At 45.9% G+C, this 12,686-nt stretch overlaps 1 protein-coding gene across 3 annotated transcripts in view; it reads right to left on the bottom strand.

Annotated features, from left to right (window-relative positions):
* The window catches only part of LOC115162369 (formin), a 106,078-nt gene that overhangs the window by 24,391 nt on the left and 69,001 nt on the right, over window positions 1-12,686 (bottom strand). For all 3 annotated transcript variants that reach the window (XM_029713602.1, XM_029713603.1, XM_029713601.1), the window contains 3 exons: window positions 9,132-9,224; window positions 3,628-3,679; window positions 82-231 (listed from right to left, as the gene is read on the bottom strand). In XM_029713602.1, coding sequence (XP_029569462.1) covers window positions 82-231; window positions 3,628-3,679; window positions 9,132-9,224 — 295 coding nt within the window. The remainder of the gene's footprint in view (window positions 1-81; window positions 232-3,627; window positions 3,680-9,131; window positions 9,225-12,686) is intronic.

Genomic DNA, 12,686 nt, shown 5'->3' with positions numbered 1-12,686 from the left:
AACTTTCCCTTTCGTCATTAGCTGTGTGATTTGATATGAGTGCTGACGAATGGTGATGCAGACATGGTTTCTTCCACTCACCTCTCCTTGGAGATGTTCTTACTCTCCCGCTTCCAAGTGTTCTTAAAGTCGCTGCAGAACTCGTACCAGAGCATGAAGACGTAACCGGGGGCCACCTCCTTCTCCCCAGACTTTGGCTTAAGCCCAAAGTAGCTCACCATGTCCAGGAAGCTGTGTGGGAGAAACAGAGGGAAGAAGAGAGAGCGAAGAGAGAGACGAGCAGTGAGAGAACATCTCACTGGGTCACAGGGGACAGCCGGTAGCAGAGGCTCCATTATCACATTGACCTCTACTACAGCCTGGAGGGGAACAGTGCCAAACCCCCTGCACGCGTACACACACACACACACACACACACACACACACGCGCGCGCGAATGAATTGCCCCTTGGGGATTAATAAAGTTGTATTGTATTGTACACACACATTGATAACGTTCATCCAGCTTGCTATCTGAGACATCAAATCCAGTAATAGTAGAGACTACAGCTTGTGGACACATCAGATGACCAAGACATGAATATATTCAAGATTCTCATTCAAGATTCTCAGCCTTAACGAGAAGAGAATCCACAGCCCTTGTATGGCAGATCCTCAGACTAATTCAATTGTAACCAATTCTAAACTCTCCACAAGGCTCACAGCAGTGCTCACAGGGTTTAAAAAGCAGCCTGCTCCTCTGGGGCTTTCTCTAACCCAAATATTGAAAAAAAATATGTTTTGCCCAGCCTGTCAAGCGCTTGATATAGAGGCACAATGATTCAGGAGATGCTCCCAGACTGACACAGAGGTTTTGACTTCCAGATGGTAGGTGGCTGTTGCGACGCTAATGTAAGACATGTTGGGAGGGGAGTGTTGGGGGATGGGGAAATGTGCGCGGCAGACGGCTGCTCCCACAGACTAGCCGCTTCCCGTTCCCCAGATATCCGTCATGTGCTCCTCCGACGCTCCAGCGCTGGGGAAGATGGTGCAGTAGATCATCCTCGTCTTGACTCGTTCCACAACCAGACTAGGCCAGGCCAGGCCAGTGGAACCCAGGAGGAACAGAACATACCAAATTGACATCCATTCTGTAGGCCTTTGTAGACCCGACCAGCACGGCCCAGCGTGATTAACTAGGCCCCTTTTGTATTGGCTCCTTCCCTGACCCTGGGTCAGGTGTCAGAGCTCACACAAATCACACAGTCTGTAGTGTGGTGAGCTCAGCTCTTTTCCTTACTCTCTCTGTCACACACGCACGCACGCACACACACACACACACACACACAAAGACACCACACACACACACACACACGCACACGCACACGCACACACACGCACACACACACATATACACACTGAGTCCTACAAGCACATACCACGCACTTCTGGAGGGCTATGACGCACCTGCCGTGAGACCGTTTATTACTGTACCTATGTTCAGCATTTCTCACTGACGGCTAAAAGCCTGGGCAACAGGGAAGAGCACATGGATATTTGGACTGCTAAGATAACATACCAGACAACAACAGATTAGAAAGGGAAACACTGCTGTGGTCAGCTGTTGCAAAATATGTTTCTTTAACAGCGACGAGACATCTTCAATAGACAATGGATAATGTATAATAGAAGTTGTGACAGTTCAAATATCCCTCCAGCTAACAACCCTTTAACCACATACGTATGTAAGCAGCACATGCTGCAGTCGTTTCATATGAAATTGAGCATGATGAGGGAGGAGAAACTTAATGGTCCATTAACTGTGGACGTATCAGGAAACCTCAGGGAAACTGAAACATAAAAGAAACTAATTAGGATTGCATGTTCAGGAAAGGACCTCATTGCTCACTGCATAAGGTACCCAGGATATTGAGCAAGAAACTCACATTAAATCTCTGAAACTGTCATAAACTGTGTATCATGTCAGCTTTCCATAAAGTAATTTTGCAAACCAATTGATAAAATTAATGTAATTTCTCTACAACCCAAATGTCATAGCAACTGGTCCTTCCTATGATGATGGTTGGCTTCAGGCCATAACAGACAAATTCATTCCCGTTCCTTAAGGGGTTGACCCTGGTTTCAGTAGCTGGCAGTGATGATGTGATGTCTATGAGCCTTATTAACGCGGGGCCCTAATGTGTGGCTGTGTCGGTGGGGTAGATGCCTCATCCAGGACAGATGTGAGGGCCAGGGCCCACCCACGCCCCACAGAACAAACGGTAGACACACACTACAGCACACACACACACCACACCACGGCCCACCGCCCATATTCATCACCAGCGTGTCACTTTTATGAGGTGCGTCCCTGGGAACCTGAGAGGGCCCCCCCCAGCGGCAGGCAGCCCCGGCCTGTTTGGATGAAATTAAAGGCAAACTTCATTAAAGGCTAGGGGCTGTCAGCCGTGGGACCCTTTTGATCAATATCCCCAAGTTCAAGACCTTCATTACACTGGTGTCAGTCACACAGCCACATAGAGAGATATCATAATACCACCGGGAGAAGGAGAGAGAGGAAGAGAGGAAAGAGAGAGACAGAGAAAGAAGGCAGAGGGAGTGAGAGAGAGATGGAGTTAGAGACACAGAGAGAGAGATGGAGAGACCCATGCATTGCCAATCTGAGTGCTTCTCTTGGCTTGAAATGGAAACATGAAACAGGGGTGTTTGGAAACATTGGCTGAGTTGTAGTATTGTCAAAAGCAATCAACATCTTACAGTTTATAGTTTCCATTTACCAGCGTCAAGCGTCCTTTGGTTTCTCCTTCATGTGCTTTTCATGATTTATTTTGGAATCTGGAGAGTTACGATTTAAAGCAAACAATTCTGGTCTCTATCTAAACAAGGAAAAATAATCTATTTGCTTTGTTTGTTCTTTCTAATGTGTTTTTCCAATATGACATTTTCCAGATATGTTTTTTCTCTGACACTAGTTAAACGTCTGCCAGTTGACCATTTCTCCATAAATAAGGTGGACCTTCTTACAGTGACTCTTAGAGTTTGCAGTACCAAACACGGAAGATAAGGCCTGATAACAACTAGAGTGGAGTGAGCACAGCGTGTGTATGTAAGCATGGCGGGTTATCGGCGTCGGCACAGTGTATGTGAGTTTGGTGAGTGTGTGTGAACATGTAAGCGTAGTGTCTGTGTCTGTCTCCATAGGCAGCCCCCCAGACAGCCCTTCACTATCTCGGGGCTAGTCTACATTGTGCCAGGTTATGACCTGGAGATTCTACTGGTCCTGTTTGGCTCAGTTGGTAGAGCATGGCACTTGCAACACCAAGGTTATGGGTTCAATTCCCACAGGAGACCAAAACAAAACTATGAAAATGTATGCATTCACTACTGTAAGTTGCTCTAGATAATGTGCTAAATGACAGAAGAGCCTGAATGGCGACATGACATCCACCATCCATTATACTTGGCTGAGTTCCCTTCTGTACGTCAGAAGGTATTACAGAGGTACGCAAACAGCCAAGTCAGGAAATAAAGAGCTCCTCTGTCATACAGATATGACATGTTGTTTGGTCTATGACCTCTAGGTTAATCATGTTGTGTTATATTAGAACGGACAGAGACGATTCATACCTTTTCTGTGCAGCTTTGAGCCGGTCGTCCTCAGCAGTGTGGTCCTTTTGAACTGGAAAAGACAAAACAACAGCATGGATTAGATGAATACACATGGAATAAACAGACCTATGTGTGAGGCAGTATGGGAGGCTTGGAGGTCACAGTACATACAGTAGTGGGAATAGATATTTCCAAATGGAGGTAAGCTGAGGTACACCAATGACACTCCATGCAGTCCCGCTTGTACAGATGGGGGTCCTGTGGGTACAGACCTATCCTCTCCCAGGAGGAGTGTCAGGGTGGAGGGTCATTAGCATGACATGTCTAAGGTGGTGGAGCATGGGGTAGAGGTGCCCATGGATTTCACCGAGGTGAGATGTTTGTGTGTGAGTGTGTTGATGAGGAGTGTGAGGTGGTGGTGTCTGGGGTGGGGGTGTAAGGAGAGGTCTATGTGTGGACTGTGTGTTGAGGAGGAGTGTGAGGTGGTGGTGTCTGGGATGGGGGTGTAAGGAGAGGTCTAAGTGTGGACTGTGTGTTGAGGAGGGGAGAGGGGCAGAGGTGCGTAGCAGAGGCACAGGCTGCACAGCGCAGGGCTGAGGAGTGAGTGTATGAGGCTTGGGAACTGGAGGCTCCTGTGGACTCCTGCCATGTAAAAGTGTCTAAATGCAAGGCAGATGTGTGCGGCGGGCCAGGGCGAGGTGCAAGAATTTATCTAGGGCCAGAGAGTGCCTGTGATCTCAGATTTATTGCATTTTCCAGATTCATCCTTTTTACAATGATGGGGGACCTTTCCCACTTGAAGATTTAAGAGGGGGAAGTCTCCCAAAAATTGTTCAAAGGCAGGTTTGGGGGTCTTTTGGGAGAGGGTGAGCTTAAGCTGCTACCACCCCTTTTGCTTAGCTTTTTTTTTTTTACATAAGCAGGCTGATTGTCTGAAGTAAACCTAATGAAGGGAAGGGGTGGCCATGGCTGGGATTGGGGAGGAGGGGGGAGAGCCATGACCAATGGCGTTAGGCCCAGCGGGGGGTTCAGGCTGGCGCCTGAGGTCCTCTCTGGTGCGGCTCTGTGTAGAGGTGGCACCAGGCCGGCCGGCGCTCCGAGAGAGAGCGGCCCACAGAGAGAGAGCGAGAGAGAGAAAGAAAGAGGATGTGTGAAGTTTCTCTTCCTCCGCTCCCTGTGTAAACATGAAACCAGTTGTGGCTAACTAGAAAGTTATGAGACGCTCATGCTGAGAAGGACAATAAATTAGGCCTTTAAAACTCTGACACACTTTTCCAAACCACTGGTTTACCAAGCAGTCTGATAACAAAGTGCTAGGAAACTACATATATAAGCTGTGTTAAGGACCTGGAACCTCTCTGGGAAAAAATACACAATCTTTACTGCATCAGTGACTACAGCTCCGTGCTATAAAAATGTTTTGATGTGTGTATGCCATTTCCATACATACTCAATCAAACATCAAAAGGAGCTGTAACGTGTACGTGTGAAAGTTTCTGTGTGTGTCGATAAATCTCTTGTTCTCAGAAACGATAAATATACCTTGCTCCTTGCCAGCCCTAATCTTTGAACTTTGTTAAGCTGTGCTGGTTTTCATATTGTTGTCCTTGTCACGACTTCCGCCGAAGTCGGTCCCTCTCCTTGTTCGGGCGGCGTTCGGCGGTCGACGGCACCGGCCTTCTAGCCATCGCCGATCCACTTTTCATTTTCCATTTGTTTTGTCTTTGTCTTACACACCTGGTTTCAATTCCCCAATTACCTGTTCATTATTTAACCCTCTGTTGCCCCATGTTTGTTTGTGAGTGATTGTTTCTATGACGCTAGGTCTGCTATTGTGGGCTCTGTTTTTGTATGGCATTTATTATATGTTGAGTAAAATACGTCTCAGCGGTAAACATGAAGGAAAACACCTCACAGAGTGAGTCCAACCCAGGAGGAGAACTCAGCCGTTAAAGGACTACATGGCATGTTAAACAGACACTTTCCACTCAACACATAGTTATTTGAGTTGAATATCAGTAACTGGGTTCTGATTGATTGACAACAAAGAGAGCTTATTGAACAACACATAAAAGCCCATAGAACACTAGACAAATAAAACATGACAAAACTAAAGATTCAAGTGGGAAAATTTGTTTTAAATTAGTCATGGTGTGTATTCACTACTCAAAATGTCCCTGAAGGATTCAAAGAGTTTCTATTAAAGTGAAAACAGAAAGGTGGGTTTGGTTCATTGTTTTTGTAGAAACTAACAAAACATTATTTCAACGCTAATAAACAGTTCTGAAGGAAAGGGAAAATACTTGATCCCAAACTGCTGAAGCATTGCATAAATAGGCTAACTGAGTGCTGCTGAAAGTTAGGGACTCAACATTTCAGCATTCTACCAAAAAATATATAATGAGAGGGGAGCAGTACTGTATGTACAGAAAGGAAGTAGAGGTGGTCACGGGTAATGGCTGAGTAATGCCTTACAAGACAAAGGCTCAATGAGTTGGAGCTGTAGGAGCGTTGTCGGAGCGTTGTACGAGTGTTGTGAGATCACAAGCAGGTTTTTGCGAGGTAGGGCCTAGGGCGTTGGGGTTCAGCTGTGGGCCCTGCTGAGAGGGAGCAGCCTGCCGGCCCCCACAGCCTCCACACAGCCTCCACACAGCCTCCCAGGCAGTTCTGGGTCAGCACTCCACAGACACGGTCACATGAGCTGCTCTGCTCCCCTGCCTCGCACAGGAGCAAGCATGGAGTGCACTATGACAAACAGACTGTCCCTCCTCCATTAAAAAAGTATACAGTATGTATGAGATAATTCATACTGGCTCCCTTCCTACACATGCTTGTTTATGGTTATAGCTGTCCATCAATACCAATGACGACATTGGTACCACAAGCACACCAGCACGCACGCACGCCTGGACAACACTAATATTGTTTCCATGGTCAATGAAATATTTTGAGAGCCTTCCCAACCCTTTTGTGTGATAACTGTTGCTTTGTTCTGTGTATTGAAGTCATGGAACCATCCCCAGGAGATGAATAATGGAATGGACATGTCTCTGGCACTATACCTTGCCGCTTCACAAGTAAGTGCAATTGCTGGAGGAGCTCTGTTTATTAAGAACGGATTATAAGTTTCCCACTGGAAAGTTTACGTTCAAGATGTTTTTTTGTAAACCAATACCATTTTGTAGCCAGTGGCAACGACAATGGTTTAAAGACCTTTCAAATATTCTGTGATATTGACCAAGACTACATGTTTGAGACACTGGAATGTCAAAGGGAATAAACAGTCTATAATACATTTCCGTTTGCAATATGTAACTAGGAGACAAGGATACCAAGGCAGACACTGTTCGCAATGAATACAGTACTCGAAACATCTCTATGCTGAAAACACTTCCCTGCCTCCAGTTCTCACTCGCTACCTCCCGACATGTGGATGCAATCTCTCTGTAAGACAACTCATTTACATATTTTATAGAAAGACCCTATTGTTTCCCAATATTCTCTGTCTGCCGCAAGTAATGTGTGAAATTTGCTCTTCAATGGAGTAAAACGTAGATTGCCTTGTGACACTTTTGTCTGTCACTAGTACTTTGGAGAGATAAGAGTTTTTTGAAGATGTTGGCAAGGGAGAGAGAGGTGGCTTCCCTTTAAGCCAACTCCGATGCCCTACCAGACCTATAGAGGGCCATAGACCTGAGGCAGTGTTTTTGTTAATAGCCTGCTCTTTGTGGCTCTTTGTGGTATGCAGAAATGTGGGAAGGCCCTCGCCTTGCCTGTGTAACATTGGTGAAGGTGGCGAAATTGCATGCAGGTGGTTGTTGGCTTGCCAAGATGCTTGAGTTGCAGTCTGTTTGGTTGATGTTTACCCACAGCGAGAGTGATGATAGCTTGATCGTTTAAAGCCAATGAACTGTATCCAATAATATGAGAACATTGCCAGAAGCACCACTACATACTGTTTGGGACAAAATGCAGAGTCCTAGTTGGCACTCATTCAAACGAGGAAGAGGTTCTGTATGCATTATGTTGCTTTAGTGACACGAGCCTGGTACCTGCTCTGTATAAGCCTGACAAGGCATCTCTCCCTCTGTCTGCATGCCACGTTGTAATGCATGTTAGGAGCGGATGTGTTGCTGCTATGTGAACAATAACTCCAGGGAATATTTACACAGTCATTTCCAGTAAATCAGGGATTACAGCGCGTCTCTGTAAACTCCTTTCCTCTCCCTTTCACATTCCCATGATCAATAGTAATCACAGTTGAACCTGTTGGCCAACGGAGGAACACTCCGAGATGGATGTCACTTTCTCTATTGGAACACTATGACATCTGTGCTTCCTCATGCTGCATACCACAGAAACCTTACAGGAGCCCATTTCTGCATGATGGAAGTAGATAAGCTGTATGCTTTCTATGGAAGCAGCTTTACTAGCTGACGGACTGGCTTTGCAGGGCACTGGAGGGGGCTGTGGGGAGGGAAGGCTCTGGGGTGAAGATGCCTAGTGGAGGGGGAGAGGTGGAGGGGGATCAGAGTGTCTCTGTCTCGGTGTAGTGTGTCCCTGGCTGCCACGGTGGTCCCCAAAATGTCCCACTGAGTACAGCCAGCCTTTACGAGGCCTCAGCCAGGGATGTCCTGCCAGCTTTATAGCAGTCATGAGTACAGGCAGCATGTTAAGGGCAATGTGATCCTCTCTGCAGGGTTAGGCTTTAGACTCCTGTCCCTGTGCTGTCAGAAGGGCAGCCCCCTCTAACTGACGCTGGGCCTGGGCTCCACCATCACCCAACTAACCGCCTGACAGGGCACAAAAAATATATAGAAGAGATAAATTACAGCTTTGGGCTTTAATGGTTCCTCTCAGTGTTTTGGAGGAAGGAAAACAGGACCTCTAGTTTCTCTCTGAGTTTGGTTTCTTTACATGACATTCTCCTCAGCAATAAATCTTCTATGTGGAGAATGTTTCATCTCTGGAGAACAGTGGGTTCATTCTCCATTCAGAGAAGTGACAGGCTGGCTTAGAGACATGACAGAGGGAGTGAATATATCATCACTATCTACTGGTAGAATTTGGGAGTGTGTCACAGAGCATGGTTTGGAGGGAGGAGGAGGGGAAGGTCATCTCATCACTCAGTCCAGCGGATGGGCTCTGACACAGGCCTCTGCTTGCCTCAGGTGCAGTGAGTGATATCAAACATTCAAGGATCCTCATTTCCAAGAGCTGTCATTACAATCGGTAGAGAAGAAGTGGCCTGTGGAGGCCAAGGGGAGAGTAAACACATCTAAACACCCAATCAGGCCAGAACTAATGTAGCCTCTCTGGCCCCTGGCTTTATTAGCTCTCTCACTGGGGATCAAACAGACTTCGCTGCCCGGCCTGGCTGCCTGTATTAGGTGACGCGCAATGTTTTCAACCCCCTGAGTCTGCTGGAGCAACATCTACTAAAACAACACATAGCACCCCCTGGTAGTCAACACATGGGGCCTTGTCTTCTCCTCTCTTCGGTTCTGGTTTGTTTTACTCACCGGTCAAGACGAAGGCCTCCATTTTCTCCTTGAAGGGCTGGAGGTTCTCCTCAGAGGAGTTAGCACACACCTTCTGCACGTCCTTTTCACACGCTGGGGGAGAGAGAAAGCAGGAAACGTTCAATATTGAACATTTCTCAGCAGGAATGGATTAAAAAAGCTTTGGCCTGGGGTGGGTGGAGGAGAGAAAGTGTGAGAAAGAGTAGACTGTGTCCTATGGTGTACTGTGTGAAATTGGCATTTGTTTTTTATTGTCGGAGCTTCATCATTGGACTAAGGTATAAAACAATAACTAGCGTGCCCAAACAGCAAATGTAGCACATTAATTAATGACATGTGAGAGTGGGTATCACGTTTCCAACACTTTCGTAAGTTAGTTAACCAAAGCCTGCCGAGGGGAAACATTTGAGGGAAAAGAAGTGTGTGAATCTCCTCCAAAACATCCCAACCAGATGGCTATTAAAGAGAACTGGCAATCACTTTAAATGAGCTTGGTCTGCATTCAAAATGGAAACAGAGATCATGTTTCATTATCAGTAAAGCCAAGTAATAGTCTTTAAAGGGGCTTTAACACCATTTTCTGGGGGCAAAAATAAGAAATTGATTATAAATCTTCATCAACACATTCAATAGACAAATGATGGAAATATAGTTTTGTCCAAAGACTTTTGAATGGGAGTAGGGTGTTGAATCTGTTACTCTGAAAATATTAGAGGAGATAACACATATGTTGAAGCCACAGATACTGGGGCATCTCTGTTGTAGCCACAGGTACTGGGCCAACCACCCAAAATATTGAGTGTACGGCCCACTAGCTAGATGGGACATTTAATTTGTTATTTATTTAACCTTTATTTAACTAGGCAAGTCAGTTAAGAACAAATTCTTATTTTACCCCAGTCAAACCATCCACTAACCCGGACGCCGCTGGGCCAATTGTGCACCGCCCTATGTGACTTCCGATCACGGCCGGCTGTGATACAGCCCGGAATCGAACCAGGGTCTGTAGTGACACCTCTAGTGCTGAGATGCAGTGCCTTAGACCGTTGCGCCACTCGGGAGCTGACATGCTGGCAGTAGATCACCCTGTCCTGTTCTGGCTTTCCCCAGTGGAACTGTACATGTGGGTGACGGCTGAATGTGGAAGCCTTGTTTGTTGTTTGCTCTGGATGGGCCTTTGTTGTCCTGCCAAACCACCTAGCTCACACGGGCTCAAAGGAAAAGGCCGATGACTTGACGGAGCGCGAGCCAAACTATTTCATTTCCTCCTAACAATCAACGTGGGATGATATATACAGAGCCGCCTGCCAAAATAACTTCCTCAAAGCTGTAAGTCATAAAGCTGTGCAGTAAATACCTTGCGTTGGTTATTACTGCATCGCTTAATGTCTTAACAACACAACAGGAACACTGTTTGGTCAGAGTCTGAGACTGGTTCACTGGTCTCCACAACAATCAAGAGGGATGTATTAAGAACAGGTGAATATGCCCAGTTACCCACTATCCTTTTCCAGGTTCGGAGGAAAAGTTGCTCTTGAAAGGTGAGGGACTGAACTCGAACTACCGCACACTACTTGAGTAAGCAAAGACACTATTCCAATCACATCATCCACAGCTGAGAGGGACAACCATGACACACACCTGATCAGGTGATCTAGCTCTAACACAACTGAAAAGATCCTACTTTTAAAAAACTATTAGCTCCCTCACGCATTAAAATCCCCCTGTCTCAAGTGGGCACATTAAAGGGTGTTCAAAACAGCAAGACTACAATTTAGAGGCGGCTCCCCTCCAAAATGTGGTCCAGACAGCGTAGGCCACAAGAAGGAAGCCCAAATAACATCAGCAGCTGCGTGAAATAAAAACCCAGTGGGCCTCTGGTTTAGGACATTGTCATACAGTGACAATACATAATCACGGAGGGTTAGTAGAAGGAAGAGGAGGAGGCAGAGGAGGAGGGAGTGATGCAGAAGTCACCTGGGGATATACAGTTTAACAGTATAACAATAGTATTACAGTTTAACAGTGTGTATTACCGTTTAACAGTAGTATTACAGTTTAACAGTAGTATTACAGTGTAACAGTAGTATTACAGTGTAACAGTAGTATTACAGTTTAACAGTAGTATTATAGTGTAACAGTAGTATTACAGTGTAACAGTAGTATTACAGTGTAACAGTAGTATTACAGTGTAACAGTAGTATTACAGTGCAACAGTAGTATTACAGTTTAACAGTAGTAATACAGTTTAACGGTGTGTATTACTGCTTAACAGTAGTATTACAGTGTAACAGTAGTATTACAGTGTAACAGGCCAACTGAAGCCCGCTCTGCTCCCAGGGGCCTGTTCTGTAAATATGTCCATGCTGTTCTCTAATTGGCCACTGAGTGTTCATCTGGGCTCTCTGTGCCCAAACAACCATATCAGTTTCCCTGTGGGCACAGCAGCAGAGAGAGAGAGAGAGAGGGGAGAGAATGGGACAGAGAGGGTGAGGGAGGGAGGAGAGAGAGAGAGAGAGAGAGAAAGACAGGGACTTCACTTGAGGCTCTTCTTTCAGAGGAAAAAACTCTGTCGCAAAAGACTGCCACAAGGGGGTTGCTTTCATATCGGTGACCTGTATTAACCAGTTAACTGCTGAGGCACAGTATCAAATAGCAGAGCCAGCAGTTTCTAAGGATTGTGTTTGACACTCTGTGTTCACGTCATGGTCAGACAGAAGCCGACCGCACTGCTACCGTCAGCGTTGTTTGTCCTGTCTGGCTTTCTGTCCAGTCACCAGGTCACAGGGGACCTGTCTCCCACCACAGAGATAATGCTGCATGCTGGGAGACAGACAGAAGCTCCCTACCATTTCCAGCCAGGGTCAGCCCACATACAGACAGTGGATTCAGCATTATTGTGGAAAGTGACAGATATCTATGTGTAAATCAAGATAAAACGTATCTTAACTTACAGAATTACTCATCATGAACTGTAAGCAATACATGAAATGCCCACACATATTATCAGTATCCAAATACATGTAAAGGGATCTAGTTCAAAACCTTAACATCTGTGATGTCCATGCAGGTTTATTTGGGTTTAGAGTGGTGATATAAGACAGATATGATGGCAGGATGATTTGATGGCCATATTCTCAAGGGTTGCCAGACACAAACTGCTTGTTGTTAATACTGTAGTAAGGCATGGATACATAAAGTCTACAGAGTTTGTACACAGGAAGCACGCCCACTACATGCTGCCTGTAGGGACACTGGGCTAGCTGGTATGCCAGAGGATTGCATCATATAAGGTATGTTACTGTACTGTAATATGGGGAAGGGGCTAACATGAAAAGACAGAGTCTGACTTCTGCTCCGAGACATGGCAAATGCGGTTAGTCAAGCTTGTCACTTTGATGTAATGAATGAACCATGAATTCCTCCACATTAACCAATGGCTTGCCCAAAGCTACAGGGAAATGTTAGGACATCAAGACAATGCCACATTATTCTGTAAACCCTGGGATGTTTGGAAAACAAAACATTGTACACACAAACTGTCTTGGATAATCA

This window comes from Salmo trutta, chromosome 25 (genome assembly GCF_901001165.1).
Source record: "Salmo trutta chromosome 25, fSalTru1.1, whole genome shotgun sequence".
Lineage (NCBI taxonomy): Eukaryota > Metazoa > Chordata > Actinopteri > Salmoniformes > Salmonidae > Salmo > Salmo trutta.
The sequence above is the reverse complement of the archived record's forward strand: the minus strand, read 5'-3'. Positions and strand labels throughout refer to the sequence as shown.